General features: G+C 46.6%; 2 protein-coding genes across 3 annotated transcripts; both read left to right on the forward strand.

Annotated features, from left to right (window-relative positions):
• The first annotated feature begins 4102 nt into the window (after nucleotides 1-4102).
• On the forward strand, nucleotides 4103-10758 carry LOC120703409 (protein FATTY ACID EXPORT 1, chloroplastic-like). Of its 2 annotated transcripts, none has more exons than XM_039987487.1 (6): nucleotides 4103-4190; nucleotides 9328-9523; nucleotides 9844-10011; nucleotides 10241-10299; nucleotides 10392-10432; nucleotides 10516-10756. In XM_039987487.1, the coding sequence occupies exons 2-6, from the start codon at nucleotides 9346-9348 to the stop codon at nucleotides 10595-10597; spliced, it is 528 nt and encodes a 175-aa protein (XP_039843421.1). In that variant the 5' UTR covers nucleotides 4103-4190; nucleotides 9328-9345; the 3' UTR covers nucleotides 10598-10756. The 2 variants fall into 2 exon arrangements, with proteins under 2 accessions (XP_039843421.1, XP_039843422.1); XM_039987488.1 differs by having other exon boundaries at nucleotides 4121-4190; nucleotides 10241-10287; nucleotides 10516-10758.
• Nucleotides 10759-11898: 1140 nt separating this feature from the next.
• Nucleotides 11899-13342, forward strand: LOC120705118 (putative cyclin-dependent kinase F-2). Its single transcript, XM_039989632.1, has one exon. The coding sequence runs from the start codon at nucleotides 11945-11947 to the stop codon at nucleotides 13220-13222; it is 1278 nt and encodes a 425-aa protein (XP_039845566.1). The 5' UTR covers nucleotides 11899-11944; the 3' UTR covers nucleotides 13223-13342.
• The last annotated feature ends 7412 nt before the right edge of the window (nucleotides 13343-20754 follow it).

Genomic DNA, 20754 nt, shown 5'->3' on the forward strand with positions numbered 1-20754 from the left:
CAATGTGCTTTCATCAAAGGAAGATCCATCCATGATGCGTTTAGAGTGGTACAACTCACTTGCAAGCTTCTACACAGACGCAAACTGCCGGCTGTCTTAATCAAACTGGACATTTCAAAAGCTTTCGACAGTGTTGCTTGGCCATTTCTGATTGAACTCCTGTCCTCTCTGGGTTTCAGTAGGCAGTGGTGCGATTGGATATCTGCCTTGTTATCCACTTCCAGCACCAAGATCTTGCTTAATGGCCAACCAGGTAGAAGGATATGTCATGCTCGTGGGCTTCGACAGGGTGACCCTCTTTCTCCAATGTTATTTGTTCTGGTCATGGAAGTAATGAATGGACTGATCAGGACAGCAGATGAGAGGGGTTTCCTCACTCCCCTAGGACACCCAGCGATCAAATGCAGAACAACAGTTTATGCAGATGACCTGATGGTTTTCTTTGTACCAAATAGGAGGGACATTCTGGTCTTAAAGGCTATCCTGGAAACTTTTGCTGGTGCATCTGGATTGACAACGAACCTGGGAAAGTGTTCTGCAACGCCAATTGCATGCTCTGAAGTAGAGATTGAACTGGTGCGCTCGACTTTAGGATGCCAGATCACCAACCTGCCATGCACATATATGGGTATTCCTCTATCAGCTTACCGTCTCAAGAGGTCGGATGAACAGCCACTCATTGATAAAATAGCTGCAAGAATTCCAAGTTGGAAGGGGAAGATGCTCAACTTGGCGGGCAGAGCAACTTTGTTCAAGTCAACTTTATCTACTTTGTCCACTCATGTGGCCATATCTATTGGTCTTTCATCCTGGGCCTTAGCGTCTATTGACAGGCTGCGGCGTGCTTTCTTATGGTGTGGTACTGACAAGGTGGTATCTGGGAGTTGCAGAGTGGCTTGGCCGGTGGTCTGTAGACCGCTAGAGCTGGGTGGTCTAGGTATAACTGACCTGAAGATGTTTGGTATAGCTCTGCGTACACATTGGCTTTGGCTACAAAGTAATGGATCGACTTCTCTATGGAGTGGTCTCCCACGTGATGCAGATCATAAGGTGCAAGCGCTGTTCAGAGTCTCTACAACAATGATTCTAGGAGATGGCACAACGGCTCTCTTCTGGACGGATAACTGGCTAAATGGATCTTGCATTGAATTCCTAGCACCGTCCTTGTTCAAGGCCGTCACCACCATTGGTCGGAAGAAATGTGTTCGGGATGCACTCCATGGGGAGGCCTGGGCAATGGACATTCAAGGAGCGCTCACAGTACAACTGATTGTGGAATACCTGAATATATGGGAAATGATCAGAGGCATTACGCTTCAAGTAGACATCGCGGATCGGTTGGTGTGGCGCTGGTCTACGAATGGTGATTTCTCCTCCTCCTCGGCCTATAAAGCTTGCTTTACAGGCAGCACGTTATTCCTGGGAGCAAAGTACCTCTGGAAGGCGAAAGTTCCCCCAGAGTCAAATATTTTGCTTGGCTGGCTTTGCATAATCGTTGCTGGACGGGAGATCGCCGGCGTCGCCATGGGTTGCAAGCGTCTGACTCTTGTGTGTTGTGCGATCAAGACGTGGAATCAATTGACCACCTGCTATTGGGCTGTTCATACTCTAGGCAAGTATGGTGGTTAGTTCTTTCAAAGCTGGGCTGGAGCAGTATGCAACCGGGAGCTGCAGCAGCCCTCGCGATTTGGTGGTCGGAAACTCGACGCTTGGTACCTAAGGAGTACAGGAAGGCCTTTGACGCTCTCGTGTTGCTTATTTCCTGGTCGATCTGGAAGGAACGCAATGAGAGGGTGTTCCGAGGTATCAGTTCCCAAGCGAGGGTGGTGGTCGATCGGGCGTTAATGGAAGCAAATACTTGGGCTCAGGCAGGCTTTGGGGTGCTCCAAAACCTGTCAGGGTTGCTGCCCTGAGGGCTGGTTCTAGGTTGGCATTTGGTCGCAAGATCATCATGTAAATTAAGCCTATTTTCCGTGCTGTGCTGTGTTTTGCTCGGTAAGCCTAGGCTTACGCGGGATGTATACCAACTCTTTTCTTCTTAATAAAATACGTGCTAAGCACGATCGCGAAAAAAAAAACTATAATAGTAAGGTATGATGTTTTTAGACTTAACATTTCTTCTACACTCGCACCCGCCCACACCACTACATGGTTGAGTCAAATCATATGTATCTAGGTGGGGTCTTAGAGATGAAAATAAATAGGAGATTAATGACATTCGTAAAAGGTTAGGTTCAATCTAAAAAAAAATAGGATACGACCATGATGAATTTGTCTCTCTAATCAACACAATATTTCAGGAATTCTTTGTTGCGGGGAACAGAGACAATATCAAGTACTATTGAATGGGCAATGGCAGATGTCACACCCTGAAATTTTTGGATTTCAGGATGTGATTAAAATTAAAATTAAAACAATAATTTTCTAATAATTTTAAAATTTTCGCAACATTTAATTTTCTTCACAGGGAATTTAGTAAAAATAAATAAAAATTAGTTGTTTTTCTAAATCTAAATGAGGTTGCTTGTTTGCATTCATGCAGCTTTATATTGTTTTATTGTTTGTGGTTTGATTTTAATTTGAATTCGTGGAGTTTAAATTCAAATCAAATTTGTTGAATTTTTTCGTAAAAAGAAAAATAGAAAAAATCTTTTTTGGCCCAACCAGCAGTCTCGTCCATTTCTTTCCTTAACGCACGAGCCAAGAATCCCCTCTCCATCCCTATATATATATATATGCACCGCCCCCTGCTTATTTTTCTCTGCGCAGAGCTCAAGCCGCCGCCGGCCCTAGGCCCCTCCCTTTTTCCTCCTGCGCCGCCCTGCACCTGTCGCCGGCCCTGCCCCTGCGTTGCTGCCTGCGCTGCTCCTCCCCGCGCCCCCTGCACGCGATCCCCGCGCGTCCTCCATTCTGAGTGCGCGCCCAGGTTAACGCCTCTGCCTCTGTGCAGTGCGCCGCCGCCATCCAGCAACGGAAGCGGAGCAGAGCGCCATCGCTTACTGCTGCAGCACCCTGCGCCCTCTCCCTGCATCCATCTCGTGAGGCACCACGGCACCCAAGTTCCCAAGTCGCTGCCGCGCCTCCTGGCCCGCGCGCCGAGGGCTCCCCGTGCCCCTGCTACCGTCCGTCCTCTTCTGAACAGAGCCGCCGCCGCCCCTTTCGGCTTCGAGTCCGGCTGCCATGGTGAGTCTCTGCCGTGGGTAAGACATCAAATGGAACCCCCTGCCTCTCCTCTCTGTTTTCCCTACTCGCCATGTCCTCCCAGGACTCCAAAATCCAGCGACGGAAGCCACCTGAGGTTCTGTACGCCATGGCCAGAAATCCCCAAGCTCTTGCGATTAGGTCCCCAACAGATAATGTAATTTTTGTAGTTTTCTTTGTCTCTTGCAAAAATAGCAGAAAACACCCCAGATTTAATACATCTTTACAACCCAAGCCCACCCATGACCTTTTTCAGATCTACCTCTATCTTTTACCCAATTTGTGAGAACTATTTCTGTGTCTTGCAAAAGATTTCTGCTAAACCCTGAAGTCTACGGTTAATAGCGACTAGATCTCTAGATCACCGTCTTGCCCATAGATTCATGGTTTTAGGTCCGTTTCGATCCGTTCTTATTGCGTTAGCTTTGTTTTAGCGTAAACAATATAATTTGTTAGTTTCACACGAATCATATATAGTTGTGCGATTAGATGTTTTCACACGTTTCCTTCAAATTAATTGTTTAATTAGTTTAATGAAATTCCTACATAGACAATTATATATAAAATTTGACTAAGTTTTACTTTGATTTTATAAATACAAATATAATATGAGTTAAATATAATCTATAGGATAATTCTTTTAAATCCTTTATTTTTGTTTCCCAAATAAAATAAATAAATTTTATAGTTCTTTTGTTTCTTTTATAATATAAATCTTCCGATAGTTGTTTCTTTTCAACCGTAGCTCCGTTTTCCGCGTTTCTTGCGCTATCGTAACCGTAGCAACGAGCCCTATCTTTTAGTGTATTCTTTTAAGCCTTTCTTTTGTTTTGGTGTATTGTTCTCAGCTGTACTTGTTGTTTGCTTTGTATGTTTGTCCGATGATGATTGCTTCGAGTAGAAGGATCGTTGCTTGAAGCTTGAAGAATCAAGAAGCTTGTATGAGCAAGAGCTGAAGAGCAGTAAGAGTAGCTTTTTGTTGGAGCAAGGCAAGTGACCTAACCATTTTTCTATCTATGCTTATTTATGAGAATACTTGATTTAATTGGAACATGGAAAACCACCCAGGAAAACCATACAACCACAATACTATATGGCTCTGGTCTTGGCTAAGTAATTAGATGAACTATATGTTGTGTTGGGGTTGTTTGCTTGGTGGTTATGAGTTTGTGTTGTGGAGCGGGTGAAGGAAGCTGCGTCTTCTGAGGGACCGCAACGGCGGGGACCAACACATACATATAGGGATTCTTTGTAAAGGCCTCGTAGCATCCCTATGCAATCACACCTCGGAAGTGTGATATTGTGCCTATCTAGCACATTGCGTGGTTGGGTTCAAAGTTCTTCGGAACTTTTACGCGAATTGTGGTGAAAGTGTACAACCTCTGCAGAGTTAAAACTAACCGGTTAGCCGTGCTCACGGTCAAGAGCGGCTTGGACCCTCACATGATTAATAAACTTGAAGATGGATATAAATCATATTCTGGTTATTTCTTGTGGCCTTGCTGCGTACCAACCATAAGTGTACTCACCCTTGCTTACTGCTGCTCAGAAGAAGAAAGTTGTGGTGAAGTCTTTTGAAGATGATGCTGAGTTCTACGCGTACGCAACCCCAGTCGATTACCTGTGAAGTTTGAAGCCTTCGTTTCCAGGATAAACTGCATAACTCTAATAGTCTTTTTATTCTTGTAATTCTCTTAGTCGTGATACTGTTACTGATTATTCACTTATGATGTCTCTATATGTATGAAACTTGGATCCTAGCATACATATAGCTATGCATTCGATTTTGTCCTTAAAACCGGATGTGACAGCAGAGTTGCTACGGCACCCGGAATCAATGAAATTAGCAAGGGAGGAGGTTAAGACGGTTATTGGCGATAAAAGGCGAGTTGACGAGTCAGACATTAGCCGACTTCCATATCTACGAGCTGTGGTAAAAGAAACACTTCGACTCCATCCCGTTGTTCCCCTAGCATTCCAACGAGCAATGGCTCCCGTGCACGTAGAAGGATACACCATCCCTAAAGGAACCAACATAATAATAAACATATGGGCAATTAATCGACACCATAACACTTGGGTTGAGCCGGATAAGTTTATGCCTAAGAGGTTCATCGACAAAGACATCAGCTTCTCGGGTAAGGACTTTGAGTTCATCCCATTTAGTGTCGGACGACGCACATGCCTTGGAGTGCCGTTGGCTGATAGAATGCTGAATCTGATACTTGGGTCATTGTTGTACCACTTTGATTGGACGCTCGATGCCAAGGACAGTGTTATTGATATGACCGAAAAGTATGGAGCCGTGGTTTGCATGGCTACTCCACTCAGGCTTATAGCTAAGCGTGAAGAGTAAATGATAACTCTCCGTACCTGCAAGAAGTCGATGGCATCATCACGATTATTGCAAAACAAGAGGAGGTATTTCGGGGTATAAGAATGATGTTGTGGAATTACTGAGCACATGTGCCTATATTATTGTTGTAATAAATCTAGGCCTAATAATAAGACCTATGTATATTTCATGTCAGTAAAGGGTGAACAGCGTAATACCTTTTACCTTATTAATACAGTCAGTGTTTTTAGTGAGACATCTTCTTATTAATTAGCCTGTGTTTATTTATTTTACCCTCTGTAGTGACATAAATATATGTGCAAGTGGGGTGAATTGTATATGGTGGCCCTCTCCACTCCCACAGAAGCCCCAAAAAAGTTTGTAGCCTTATATGGCAGTCCACAAACTAACACATGTTTTGGCTGGCTTCCTAGCAACCCATGTCATGGGTATTGGATCATTAGGGTAGAGACACGCTAGAGGGCAGGGTCTAGCCCTACTGCTCCGGCGGCTTGGACACGACAGAGGACAGGGTAGGCCCTGCTGCTCCGGCGGCTTGGAGAATTGGGGGATTTAGGATTGATTCTTCTTCCTTGATTGATTAGATTGATACATCTCCTCTCTTTATATAGAGTGACTTACTTGACCCCTAAGACTTCTAATCTTATCCCCAACAAACCCTAAAGTACTGGTGGTGCTACAGTACCGCGGCGCTACAGTACTTGGGCCCATATGGCCCAATAAGCCTAGTTGACCACCCATAACAACCCAGAAAATATAATATTTTGGTTCCATTTTTCTAGACATAACACAACATTAATTAACTGTCTCTCAAATACATGAGTGTGATACTATGGAGGATGTTTATTTATTTCACATTGGAAATAGCCAAAGGCCTGGCCCAAAATTATATGCTCCTATATTGCGTTTTATTTATAAATCATTGACTAGCGTATCGATGTCCAATGCGTCATTCAATTTTACTTTTCCAGTTTCAAATTCAGTTCATGCCTTCTACGAACTGGATTAAAAAACAAAGTTAAAGCTGGTTTGAAAAGGTATGAGAATAGAAGGTTCAACTCAATCTCAATTCTCAACAAGAAGTTAAGGTAAGAATGAGTGATCCTGATAATGGTAGTGGATAGATTTATTTTATTATGTTTGTTGCTATATAATACTACATGATAGACTCATACTTATTATTATTATTATTATTATTATTATTATTATTATTATTATTACTATTATTATTATTACTATTATTATTATTATTGCTGCTGCTGCTGCATTTCGATACCTAAGTTCAAGGCGGCAAGGTTTTGAGTTTTCAGATTGGAGAAACTGGAGTGACAGATTACTTATTCAGCAAGGCGCGCATTTGGATTGTAAGACCAGGGTTTTGATTAGGTGTTCAATTGGACATAAAATCAACTCCTGATCTTTATATTCCCAATAACAAGTCGAATCTCGTAAACATGTCCGTACGTGCGAGTGAAAGTGTCTGAAACCATGTTCGCATCGTTGATGAGATGACTGGAAAATTTGCGTTCATCCGTAAATGAATTGCCTTTCGGGAACCAACATCTAGGGATGAAAGTGGGACGGATATTTCCCGACTATCCAACCGAATATGTATCCGGATACCGGTTAGATATTCGGATAGCTTGATTGGATACCCGATATCCGTATCCGATAATGTCTCGGATACCGGATATGGATACGGGATGCTTAGTATCCGTTGGATATCCGATATCCAACCGGATATATACTCAAATACCCGAGTCATTATCCGAGGTCACACGAAAACGGGCTTCAAAATCGCATATGAAATCTATTTTGGACATTCTATATATGGATGGAAAGCCCAAAAAATAATCTTTTCGACCCAACTAATTTAATTTGATTTTTTCAAAACTATTTGTGAATTATTGATTTTTTTATCAATAATTTAGAAAAAATTCTAGTAAAATAAAATATTGTTATGTTGTCCGAAAATTACAAATAAGTTACCTAGACCACAATATACATAGAAAAGTAACCTCAAGTCAGTATATAAAAATAATAAAGTGAACTATTATTAATGTTCAAAATTGGATCATATTTCGGTGATTTCACGTGTAACGTAGACAAAGAGTGGAAGCCAAGTGGAGTTTTTTGTTCAAACTTTTTGAAGATAATGCGTGGATCATGGACATATGTTGCCCTTCTGTAAAATATCTTAAATTTCTGAGGCTATATAGTAGAATTGGGGTCGCCAATGCTGCTGTATAAGTTATGAAGCCAATGCCATGGAGCATGGCATAATTCAAGTTTGTCAGTGTGAAAATTCCCAGAGGGCGCCTTCTTTGCCTTTTGCGGGAGCGCTTGGGCAACCTTTTTGTCCTGATTTTCCTTGTCAAGCGGTTTGCTTTTGTGCCCATTTTTGTTATGTGGGTGCGCTCATAAGAAAGAGGAACCTTTCAACTTGTTGTGGGTACTAAAGAACGGAATTTCAACTCAAAATGAGTCTATAGCTTCAACCTGTCGAGCTGTCAGAACTTCGGTTTCCTGGCCCAATAAACCAGACTGTTATAAGAATTATTTCTGTATGCAGTAGTGTCCTTGATTTTCAGTGATCTCGAATCATTCAGCAATATTTGTGTGTTTAGTTACTAAATCTTTTCTGTGTTGTTAGTTTAAAGCTAGTTGTATTCATGTGCAGTTTTTTTCTGTTCTTCTTTAAATCTGAATTTTGTAACTTGTGATAGAGAACTAAAGTATTGTTTTCACACTAATAAGGTTTTGTTGTGTAACTTAGCAGTAGACATCAACTACATGATTGATTGTAGTTCAATTTGCGTTAGTAGCCCTTGATTAGACATGTGTGTGTGTTTTTTCTGAATCCTATAGCGGCTAATCAAGCTTTGTACAGCTGTGCTCTTTATCTATTCAGTTTATTGGTGCTGCAGTAGCAGTGTTCAGAACTGTCACTTGTCATATTTATATGCTATTATTCAATTCCAAATCTGGAACTAGATTCCAAAGTCTAAAACTACAAATATGTTTATTTGGTAGACTAAGTTGAAGGACCGGAGTTAATATGTCATTAATCATTATGGCCTTTACTATCTCTTTGCTCTTTTTTTCTTTTAAAAAACTGAATATGCCTTAAGTGCTGTAGAACTTGGAGTGCATTTCCTGGTGTGTGTTACATTACTGAAGTTCTATATTTGAGCTTTTCAATTGTTTTTCTCATGAGTAGCCTTGATACCTATCAACGCCTTCTTGCTTTTGCCTCAAATTAATATTGCAAATATATTGTTAGATCATGCTATTGGAAACTTCCATCCAAATACTCCTTCGCGAAACATCACTTTAACTTAATTGTCAGATTAATTAAATAATTTTTTGGTTTCAAGATACGCGCTTACTGAAGTTAGCATCTATTTATACAAGTTCAAAGCTAAAGCAACTAGCAGATCTCATACCCTTTGTGCCTAGAATGTTTATATCATTTTTATGCACCCGTGTTGTTTTATGATGTAAGAGATAATATTTCTGATTAAAGCAAGCTTTTTGTTGAACCCCATGAATATATGTATGTGTGATTATGACTATGTTCTGTACCTTCCATGCAAATAGTTTAGTGTTCTTCCTTTATGGAGGAGTAAGCAATTTTTTAGCAATAAAAATCTTTTCTAGCAAAAAAGTTTCTGGAATATTTTTATCTGCTCTTGTTTGCATTGGTCCTCTTGTGCTCCTAATCTCTATGGTTAAATTTGATCTGATGGCATTGCTGTATCACTCTGCAGCCATTGACTACACTGTGCATGAAGGCAGACTATACCACTCCTGTTGATTCTGTCACTGCTACAGAGCAAGCAGGTGTTGAACTTGAAGAGCCAGCCATTGTGGCACCTGCCAATGAAGAGATAAATACAGCGCAGGAGGTTGCTCCTCAACAAAAGTGTGCAAAAATACATGACTTTTGCCTAGGGATTCCTTTTGGTATGATTTCATATTTGTTCTAGCAAATTTTAGTGTGAATACCTTTAAGCCGAAGCTAGTCATTACTTTAGTCTTATTTATATAGTTTGTTTCTTTTACTTTTATATAGTTTGTTTCTTTTACTTTTGAATGATATCTTCTATTTCTTCTATTTTTCCATGCCTCAGATATTCTATCATTAGATATAACTGAGGAAGAGTTGTATATCTCAACCTTTTTGTGAGCTTGTTAATTTCTTTAATATTATGCTACCCTTCATTGTTCCATATTCTCTTCAAAAAGTTCATTAGTACTAACAACATGCACTTTCCGTCTTTCAGGTGGATTTCTGTTTTCTATGGGCCTTATTGGATTTCTATTTTGGAGGACTCCTGTGAGTCTTACTTTCGGTGTCGCACCTGGCCTTGCTATATTAGCCCTTGGCGTGCTTAGCCTTAAGGTTTGGAGAAGTGGAAAATCCAGCTTGCCATTCATACTGGCACAAGCGGGTAGTTTGCTTTTTCCAATATAGCATCTTATCAGATTTCATTGAATCAAAGTGAAGAGTTCCTGTGCAAGTTGACTATCTGATAGGTCTTCTTAGACGTATTTCTGAGGAGGCAATATGATAACTTCCCTAAAATCTTGGTCCTGCTGATTATCTGCTACCATAATCCGAATTGAAGTTCTGCATGTGGAAAATTATGAAATTTAATCTGTGATGCTCATCATTTGCAGGTGTTGCTGCTGCGGTCGCTTGGAAACACTGTCAGGCATACACTATAGTAAATCAAACTGTAATTTTTTTTTGAAAATTAGTCAAACTGTAATTTGGTTATCAAGGACCACTTTGATTCACTTTCTGATCTATTTTACTCTTTTGTGATAGACGAAGAAGCTACTTCCCTGGGGCTTCTATGCTGCACTCAGGTACTACTAACCTCAATTCTGTGTCTTGTTTCAAAGTTATGTTCATACCTCCACTATCTTTGAAAACCTGTTGCTTTCACCAGTGTTGCAATGATCTGCTTCTACTCCTACGTTCTCCTTGCTGGAGGGAATCCGCCTCCAAAGAAGGCAAAAGCTGCTGCTTGATTGTCTTGAAGACCTTTCACTCAAGCTTCTCATAATTGTACTAATGTTGATGATAGGGTTACGGTTTTCTTTATGTTGGTGAATACTGAACACAAAATTGCGTTGTAGCATCTGTACTAAGTGAAAGACCGAGTATAGATAAAATTTTCCCTTATTTTACATGACTGTTGTTTTATTTATACACCAATAACATCACTCTTTACCTCCAATCAAGCAAAAAAAAACGACTTTTGTAGAACAGTAGAAGCAGCTCCATATATTCCCTTTTTTATTGTTTCAGATAACCTTAAATGCCATTTCCTTACCGATTTAACCCCTGAATGAGTAAGCTTAAAAAGCCGTACTCTTGTCTTCACTATCTAATGGCAACTAACTTTTGTTTCTTCTAATAATAAAGGTTATGCTTTAATTTCTTTATTCTGAAAGAATGCAGTGGTTCTGCCAATTCCTCGAGAAGGGGTGAGAGCATCAGTGCCGATCCGAATGGTCCAGTTTACAGTGTGCATAGTGGCATTGCTTGCCACCCCAGCTACTCCTCATAACCTGTTCTCGTCTAAATTTTGTAGAGAAAAGTCTATTTCACCCCTCTGAACTTGACAGTGAATATGAAAAATCCCCTTGAACTCAAATACTAGAAATTTAGTGAATCTGAAAACCACCTTGAACTCAAATACTAGAAATTTTGCGTACCTAAACTTTCAATACGGGTCAAATTATCCCCTTTACCAGGTCAGAGCTGTTTCGCATATGGTCTTGCTGATGTGGTACTTGGCCCACATGTCCGAACCCACGTGTCGCAGTGGACCCTGTTTGTCATAAACTTATCCCCTCCCCCTCTCCTCTCCCTCCTCCCTCCGTCGTTGCTACGTAGCATCGTGGGCCACCGCGGCGGCCTCTTGGCTCCCGGTGGTGGGGCTTGCCGGCGTGGGCCGTCCCTTTCACGGCTCTCCCCCTCTCCCTCTCCAATTCAGAGACAATTCACAGATGGAGCATGATGTATGGCGAGGGTGCAGCACCCAAGCGAGGACGTGGCGCCAGCTGTTCGGCGTGGCCCGCACTGGCCCGGCGACCGTACACACCGCGCGGCAGTGGCCTCCCTTGATCCCTTCCACCAACTCCTGGCCTACTCCGATTGGCAGCAGCTCCGGCAATGTCTCGGATTCCAAGCGCGATTCGGAACGATTTCCGAATCCGACTGCGATCACCAGCAGGGGTTCCCTCCATATAACCCCCCCCCCCCCCCCCCCCCCCCGAGCCTCCCCTGTTGATCTGTGTGATTCGTGACATCCAGTTCGCAAGCGTGCAGTTGCAGAGTGCAGACAGACACGACCAAACCTCGCCGCCGCCATGTCCGCCGCCGAAGTTGAGACTGTTGCCGCCTCCGTGACTGACACTGTCGCCGCTCGGCTCGCGGCCATCTGCGACATGATCCAGGGGCACCGCGCCTCCGGGACGCCGATCAGCGCCAGACGAGCCGCCGCCATCTCCGCGATGATCGACGACGTCGCCGCCACCGCCGCCGAGGGGAGGCCGAGGGCGTTCAGGCAGAAGCGTCGGATGGCCAGCGCCCGCGGGTACAAGCAGGAGGGCCGCAGGCTCGGCCAGCAGGGCGGGAGCGGCGGCGTCGTCGTCATGGCGCGCCACCGCGCCACGGGCCGCGCCGTCGCCGTCAAGTCTCTCCACCGCAGGAGCGGCGGGAGCTACGTCGGCGACGTCCTGCGCGAGGCCTGCTTCACGGCAGCCGGCGGGGGCCACCCCTCGCTCGTCACGTTCCGCACCGTCGCGCGCAAGCCCAGCACCACGGACTACTCCATCGTGACGGACTACGTCGGGCCGAGCCTCAGGGCTGTAATGGGTGACCGCGGCGGCCGGCCGTTCCCGGAGGCCGAGGTGCGCCGCATCATGCGGCAGCTGCTGGCCGGCGCCGCGGCCATGCACGGGCGTGGGATCGTCCACCGGGACGTCAGGCCCGACAATATCCTCGTCGGCGACGGCGGCGCCGTCAAGATCTGCAACTACGGAGCGGCCAAGTCCATGGCCGAGAAGGACCCGCCGTGCTACGACCCGGCCGGAACGTGCGTTTACGTCGCGCCGGAGGTGCTGGTGAAGAACGCCGACCACGGCGAGCTCGTGGACTCGTGGTCGCTCGGCTGTGTGATGGCGGAGCTCCTCACCGGCAAGCCGCCGTTCGCGGGGGAGGACGAGGCGCACCAGCTCTTCAAGATCTTCGACGTGGTCGGCGTGCCGTGCAGGAGGGCGTGGCAGGCACTGAAGCCCCAGGTCCACGACGACAAGGTGCAGCTGTGGCGAGCGCGGCAGCACCGGCGAGTGGGGCTGGGGCCCCGCAATCGACTGCACGAGCTGATCCCCGAGGAGACGCTGTCAGGCGAAGGCTTTCAGGTCCTGAAAGGGCTCTTGTCGTGCGATCCCGAGAAGCGGCTGACGACGGCCACCGCGCTCCAGTGTCCGTGGTTTACCGAGGACGACGACGACGCTCCTGTTTCGGGGAGGATCATCACGGTTTCCAAGATCGGCTCCATGGCCAGCAAGTCGTTGTTACTGGCCATGTCTTCCATTGGATGTGCGCTAGCAGGTTTACTCAGGCCCAAGGCACTGCGGCTGTGATTGTCCAGTGTTGTCGACGAGTAGTTTTTAGTGATCTGTTACTCTCTCTCTCTCTCTCTCCATTTTACTAGGTGATTCTCCAAGTGTTGTTGCAGGATTTGAGCAAATTTTTTTGATAAATTATGACTAAAAGATATAAAAAATTAGATAAAAATACAATGGAGAGCATGTAGTATTATATTGATCAAGATTTGTTGAAATATGTGAAATGGTGGATTTTTGAATTACAAAAACTTGTCACTAATTGTCACAAAATTTTGTCACTAATTGTGAAATGGTAGAGATTATGCTAGTGTTGAGATCCAATAGACAATACTAATTGAGATGATGGGGCTTAACGTGGTTACAGAGAAATCAAAGTAAATGACTCTTAGTGAGGACTAACTTCATAGGTTTTATAGACTACCAACAACAACACTAGTTTAATGCCTGTTCGTTGTAAGAGGGAGCAAAGAAAACTTTTGTGACGAACATGGCACCATTGATGCCATTTCGAGTGATTTTGGTGATCGAATGACAACACAACACTTGGACTAATATGATTGTTAAGATGATCATTCTCAGGCTTTTAGGTTCAAGTGATGACAAAGAGAAAGAGAAAATAGGCGTAGCAAGGCCCGAAGGGCAGCCCCTACGGGGGTTCCGCTACCCGGTTAGCGGACGGGGGTCGAGGGGGAGCCGCCCCTCGCGGGTCTCAGGGCAGCGCCCTGAAAGCTCTTCGATTCAGGAGCACCGGAAGAACCGACGCCAGGGCATCGGAGCATCCGATGGTAGTCGGAAGAACCGACGCCTTGATACTTTGGTGCAGAAGGGAATCGAAGCCAAGTCAGCCTATAGGCACCGGTTGAACCGACGGTCTAAAATAGGGCATCGGTGCAATGGCCGTCCTTTGTACCAGAGACGATGTCAAGTGCCCAGAAGAAGTTTCTTCAGCACCGGTTCAACCGACGGTGCATCGGTGCATACCACCGGTGTAATGACGTCAGCGTCCAGGAGAAGATTCCTTCAGCACCGGTTGAACCGGTGAGGCATCGGTACAAAGCATCGGTTCAACCGGTGGTCTCTGCGTCAGACATCAGGAGTCCAACGGCTACTTCGTGTTATGAGTGACCGGATGAACCGACGCTACCCTGCCAAGAGGCATCGGTTCTTCCGGTGGTACGCAGATTTTCAGCTAACCGTTGGAGCAACGGCTACAAGACTTGGTGGCCTATATATACGCCTCACCCCGGCCATTTGAAGATTGCTGGAGTTGCTGGACATCCCACACACACCCAAGAACATCTCCAAGCCATACAAAAGCATCAAGATCATATCCTTAGCCCTTAGCACACTTTGAGAGTGTTGTGTAAAGGATTAGCTCTTAGTGAGTGAGTTTGCAAGGCTTAGAGCCTTTGTGCTGTGGTTCATTAGTGAACCAAAACAAGAGCTTGGTGCGCCGGCACCTTGGAGCGTGAAGCTCGCCGGCAACGTCATCGACCCTCCGACTTGGTGTGGAGCGGCGACGACACCTTTGTGCGGGGGACGTGGAGACCCCCATCCTTTGTGGAGAAGCTCCTTAGTGGAACCCGGGGCCAAGGTGACCGTGATTGTGTTCACGGAAGAGACTTGGTGGCCGAGTAGCAATACTCTTAGTGAGTGCTACAACAACGTGGATGTAGGTGTGCCTTTGTGGCTAACCGAACCACGGGATAAACACCCGCGTCAAGAGTTTGCTATCTCCTATTAGACTAAATAATACCAAGAACATCTTAACCCATCAGAGCCACACCTGATTAACGGCTAAAAGATGAGTACTATTAGACTATGACATGATAGCAAGCAGTACTCAAAGTGATTTTCTAATCAACAATCTGGTTTGTACTGCTTTGCTTGGGACGAGCAAAGAACAACTTCTGGGATCTTGTTGACGCTCAGTAATGACCAATTCTAAGCATCAATCTAATCAAAAAATTATGAGAGTTTGCATTTCTTACACGCATTATTTTTTAAATAAATCTCAAAACACACTTTATCCCTTTAACAAATGCAAGATGTGTTTTCGATCTAAAATGCAGGTTGCAAGCACATTTGATCTGAAATAAAATACCGACAAATCAGAGCACAAATTCAGGATCAAGTAGACCAAAAGATGCCCAAACACCTAAGTTAACCGGCTGTTATCGCCATAAATTAATAGGATTAATTTATGGGACGAAAACAAGATGGACTTAAAGCAGAAGATTGAAGAAGACTTGTAAATCGGCTCCTGCGTGAGCATCTGGGCCACATGAGCCATGTATCCTTAGATTTAGTTCAAAGATTAGAGATAGAGTCCAATCGGGACAAAATTAGCTTAGATTGTTTTCCAAGTCTCTGGACTATAAATATGTACCCCTTGTTATTCATAAAGGAGAGCGTCATCACGTCTCGCAAACAACAACTCTCGGCGCATCGCCACCCCTAGTCCTAGGGTTTCATCCAAGTAAGCGCCATGCTGCCCTGATCGCTTCTTGCGATTAGGGCAGCGTAGTTCTTGCTTTTACCTTGGCATTACTCGTACTGAAGCATTTTTGATGGCGAGTAATGCTAGTTATCCTGATATTCGTAGCATGACTTTTAGTAGATCTGTTGTGCTTCGTTGCTTATCATCTACGAATATCATGTTGTCTCTGTGCAGTCACGTTTCAATCTTATGCTAGTTCTTGTCGCATAGAATTAGTCGCACAGAGGCAACACCCTGCTTCTTTTATGTTTAGTAGATCTAATCTGTTATGGTTTGCTCTTGTCTTAGGAGTTGGCGTAATATCTGCTAGGTTAGGCCTTGCAAACGGATTGGATGATCCGGTGGCGTAGTAGATGCTTTATCTTGGCCTTGATAGGGATTGTTCCGGGAATCGGCTCTTGCTAGTTCTTAGGCCTCTGTTTTGGGTTTGGGTTTAGATATCTGTTACGTTCATTAGGCCTAGTCACGTGTAGGATGTTCTGATCTAGCAGTTAAGCTTTTACCATCGTGGATTAGATTAGCTAGATTTAATTGAAGCAGCTTTATAGTTATTTGCTTTATTTATCACATCCGGATGCAAACAGATCCCATCTGACACTGGGACTCGATCGGTTCTTTAAAGCCGATGCAAGAGTCGTCCCGGGGAGCCGACCACGGCTCGGACTTATGTTTACACGTGTCTTTGTACGCAAGAAACTGTTTGGAGCACATCTGCACCCTCCTGATCGGGTATAGGTCAGGTGGCACGCCCGGTTTTCCACAGAACCTCCGGGCGCGTGACGGAATTGCGGGCCGTCGACGAGGGAGCAGTGCCTGCCAGCGCCCCGGCGACCTCTCGGCTCTTCGTGTTGCCTGTCGCTGCTCGCCGGTGGGTTTCGACCGACAACACATTCTGGCACGCCCGGTGGGACCCTTCTCGGCAACAATGTCTGGACCTCAATATCAAGAACTCGCTCCCAAACCCGTCACGTATGAAGAGCTCTCTCCTGAACACAAGAAGAAGTATGATGAGATCAAAGCTCTGCTGGAAGCCGATCTCATCGGCTCTTTTGAGAGGACCCGCAACCATGGCATCAGATGGAAGGGGTTCTCACCAGAAGGCGCTCTCGACAATGTAGATCTCTCTGTGCCATCAGAGGAGTGCACCAGGGCCCTGCGTTAGGAGATGAACTATATGGTGGCCCATTCGCTTCATCGGCACTCTCAGAGCCTGATGAACGAACTTGAGCACATGGCGCACCGCGTCATCCAGGAAATAATCAAGAACCAGTACTCTCCATCAGGGCCAACCCTGGGGAGTCACACAGAGGAAGCTCTGCTGCACTCTAGACCGGTATTGCCGTTCTCATTTGCGGCTCCAAAACCACAAAAATCGCCGATCTACGTCGTCCACAAGATCGGCGGTGATCCTGGAGAAGGCCAATTCCTCACCGAGCCACCCAAGGAGATTCCACACGGCTACACGTGCGCCTACATCCCTGACAGCGTCAATCCAACATGCTCATTGCAGATGGTAAACCCAGGAGCTTCTGGAGCAGACGCGGAGAAACAAGCGTGGCTGGCAAAGTACGCTACTGGGCCGAGTGCTGAGCCATCGGCCCCAGGAGTTCTTAGTGTGGAGCAGGTCAGTGCAATACTGAGGGACCAGTTTGGCATCCTGCCCAAGAGGAAAGCGATCGGCTATTCCAAGCTGTATCCAAGTGATTATGACTTGATCCCGTTGCCTCCCAAGTATCGGCTTCCTGAGTTCACCAAGTTCAACGGGTCAGAAGGAGCTAGCTCCATAGAGCATGTGAGCCGATACTTAACGCAGCTTGGGATGATCTCAGTATCAGATCCTCTGAGGGTCCGGTTCTTCGGCCAATCCCTTACAGGCCCAGCTTTTGGATGGTATGCATCACTGGCTCCGGATTCGATTCGAACTTGGAGGCGGCTTGAAGATCAATTCCATACCAAGTACCACTCGGAGGCTGCTGAAGCTAGAATTGCCGACCTCGCCCAAGTCAGGCAGAAGCGAGGAGAGACTGTGTCAGAATACATACAGTGCTTCAGGGAGGTCAAGAACCGATGCTACTTGTCGCGCATCATAGAGAAGGAGGCAGTCGATCTGGCTGTCCTGGGACTTGCTATGCCGATCAAGGATGCGGCTTTTCAGTTGGAGTTCACATCTCTGGCGCACCTGGTGCAGAAGCTAACAGCATATGAACATTACCATCCTGAGTTGTACTAGGACAAGTTCAAGCGCCATGTAAACATGGCCCAGGCAGATGAATCTGATGACTCTGGCGAGGAGCAAGAAGTGGCCGTGGCGGAGTGGACTCGGGGGCAAATCCTGTCCCGTGCAAGTGGGTCAAACAGCAGGGGCTTGTGAAAGGCTTCGACTTCGACGTGACCAAAGCAGAGCAGATATTTGATCTGCTCCTCAAGGAAAAATAGCTAAAGTTCCCAAAGAATCACAAGCTACCGACGGCACAGGAGTTGCAGGGAAGACTGTACTGCAAATGGCATCACTCGTTCACTCATGCCACGGGTGAATGCAAGGAGCTACGTCGTCAGATTCAATCGGCTATCGAGCAAGGCCGATTAATCCTGGCTCAACACACGATGAAAGTTGACACAAAGCCCTTCCCACAAGCTAACATGGTGGAGCTGTCAGACTTCGGATCCAAGAGCCAGGATTTGGCATTCCAGATCAACATGGTGGGACCCATGCGCCGCCATGACAAGCAGAGGAGAGAGGCCGCTTCTGGCAAACGGCCGCAGGATGAACGCAAGTTGGAACAGCAACATGTGACTGAAGAGCAGGTGCGTCACATCCGCAATCAGCTTCCAGCTTCTAATCGGCTTCTGGAAAAGTACTAGTACCAGTACAAGTTGCGCCGCCGATACGAATCGGAAGAGGACGAGTACGAGCACCGCACAGGAAGGACACTGGGGAGACGCCAGGCTATACGCGACCACTGGCATTGCCCGTTCTTCAGGTACTGTTGGAATTCCGGCATGAGCCGATTGCCTACTATAGATGATTGATTGGAGTGCAGGCCTTGAGGACGCCAACAGGACGAGACATCGGTGTTCCGGCGCTTAGGACCCAGAACACGTCATGATGACCGTGTGAGGCGGCCATCCAGGGATGATTCTGAGCCAGAAGAAGAGGACAGGTACCATCGTCCATGGTGGTGTCCTGACGGGCTTAATCGTTCACAGAAGCGCAGAGTTCAGCGCCTGCGCAATCTGGAAGAAGCAGAAGCAAACTACCTCGATGTGCTGAGGAAAGCGTGTCCGGATCTCGCGGAGCAAGTCAGGCGACCGCGAAGGGAGGAAAGGCACCCTCCGAGGAAAGAGTGGCGCCCCAAGCAGACAAAAGCCGATGAGAAGCCATCGGCTGATGTGAACATGGTGTTCGTACTCCCATCCGGAAGAATCGGCCATCGCACAGCTGGATCTAGGCCCACAGCCAATCATCTTTGAGAAGCCCAAGGAGAAAAGCTACAAGCACCTGAAGGGATTGTATCTCAAGGGCTTCATCAACGGCAAGCCTGTAAACAGGATGTTGGTCGACACTGGCGCTGCGGTCAACCTGATGTCGTACTCTGTGCTACGCCGATTGGGTCGTTCTTCTACTGATCTGATCAAGACCAATGTGATGCTTAATGACTTCAATGGATAGCCATCAGAGGCGATGGGGGTTCTTAATGTGGAGCTGACAGTGGGCCGCAAGACTGTACCAACATCGTTCTTCATCGTTAACAGCAAGAGTACATACACAATGCTGCTTGGGAGGGACTGGATTCATGCCAACTGTTGTATCCCTTCCACAATACATCAGTACCTCGTCCAATGGGATGGCGATGAAGTAGAAGTGGTCCCTGCAAACAATTCCAGTGAAGTCTCGCTCGCAGATATGAACGCTTGGGATGCAGAAGGACAAGAGCCGATCTCAGGGATCGCCCTGGAAGACTGTGATCGGATCGAGGCGACAAAAAACGGACTGAGGCTGGTCTTATCCACTGGCCTCACAGAGTAGACGCATCCTGGCATGCCACGGGAAGTAATAGAAATAGAGAGGCCGGTCCCAGCGATCGGCCCCAAAAAATAGAAAAATCCTGTTTTGGTTCAGAATTATTACATCATGCACGCATGATGGCCTGCTCTAGTAGTAGGCCACTCATCGACTATTTAGTTTCGAATGATAATGGAAGTGTAGAAGCGGCCAGCCCATGCGGTTGGCCAAACAATTTTTCTTGTCATCTCCCTGTGTTTGCCTCTGATCTTGTGGATAATGAAGACTCGCTTGCGTTCGCAGCTAGTTTTTCAGACAACGGTAAGCTAGGATACGGGTTCACGTCAGCTGACGATTTGGAAGAGCTTGACATCGGTCCTGGGGTGTGACATCCCGGAAAAAAAATCAACCAAATTAAAACATGCGATAAAAATATTTATTTGCAAAACTTTTCATTGTTGACCTCAAAAATCCCATTAAACCCTGAACCCCTTTTCTCGGAACCCCTCTCAGTTCAAAACGTCCGTTTCCCGACCCCCGATCTTTTTCCTGTAGCCTCATCCGCACGCGCACGCGACATTGCGCGTGGCCGACCGGGTCACAGCGGCCGCCGCGAATTCCACCGGCGCGCGCCTATTTCTTTTCCTGTTTCCCCTTTTTCTTTTTCTTTTCCCATTTTCTTTTTTCCATTTCTCTTTTTCTTTCCCTTTCCTCTCTTCCCCCCCCCCTCCCGCGCTCGGCTCCCCCGTCATGCACGCCGGCCGGGCCCTCCCCTTCTCTTCCCGCGTGCTGCGGAGCAACCCCGTACCCCGGCCGCCTGCCCCGCTCCCGTGCACGCCGCTCGCCGCCACCTCGCCTGCCCAGCCCGCGCGCACCGCCCCCGGCCCGCCCGTGCACGCGCACGCGCGCATGAACGCGGCGCTCGGCACGGCGTGCCGCGACGTCGCTCAACCCGCAACCAGCCGCCTCCACGCACGCACGCCCGGCCTCTGCTCGCTCGCCCCGCGTGCCGTGCTCCACCCCAGCCCGCGCACCCGCCACGCC

This window comes from Panicum virgatum, chromosome 4K (genome assembly GCF_016808335.1).
Source record: "Panicum virgatum strain AP13 chromosome 4K, P.virgatum_v5, whole genome shotgun sequence".
NCBI classification, from domain to species: Eukaryota; Viridiplantae; Streptophyta; class Magnoliopsida; order Poales; family Poaceae; genus Panicum; species Panicum virgatum.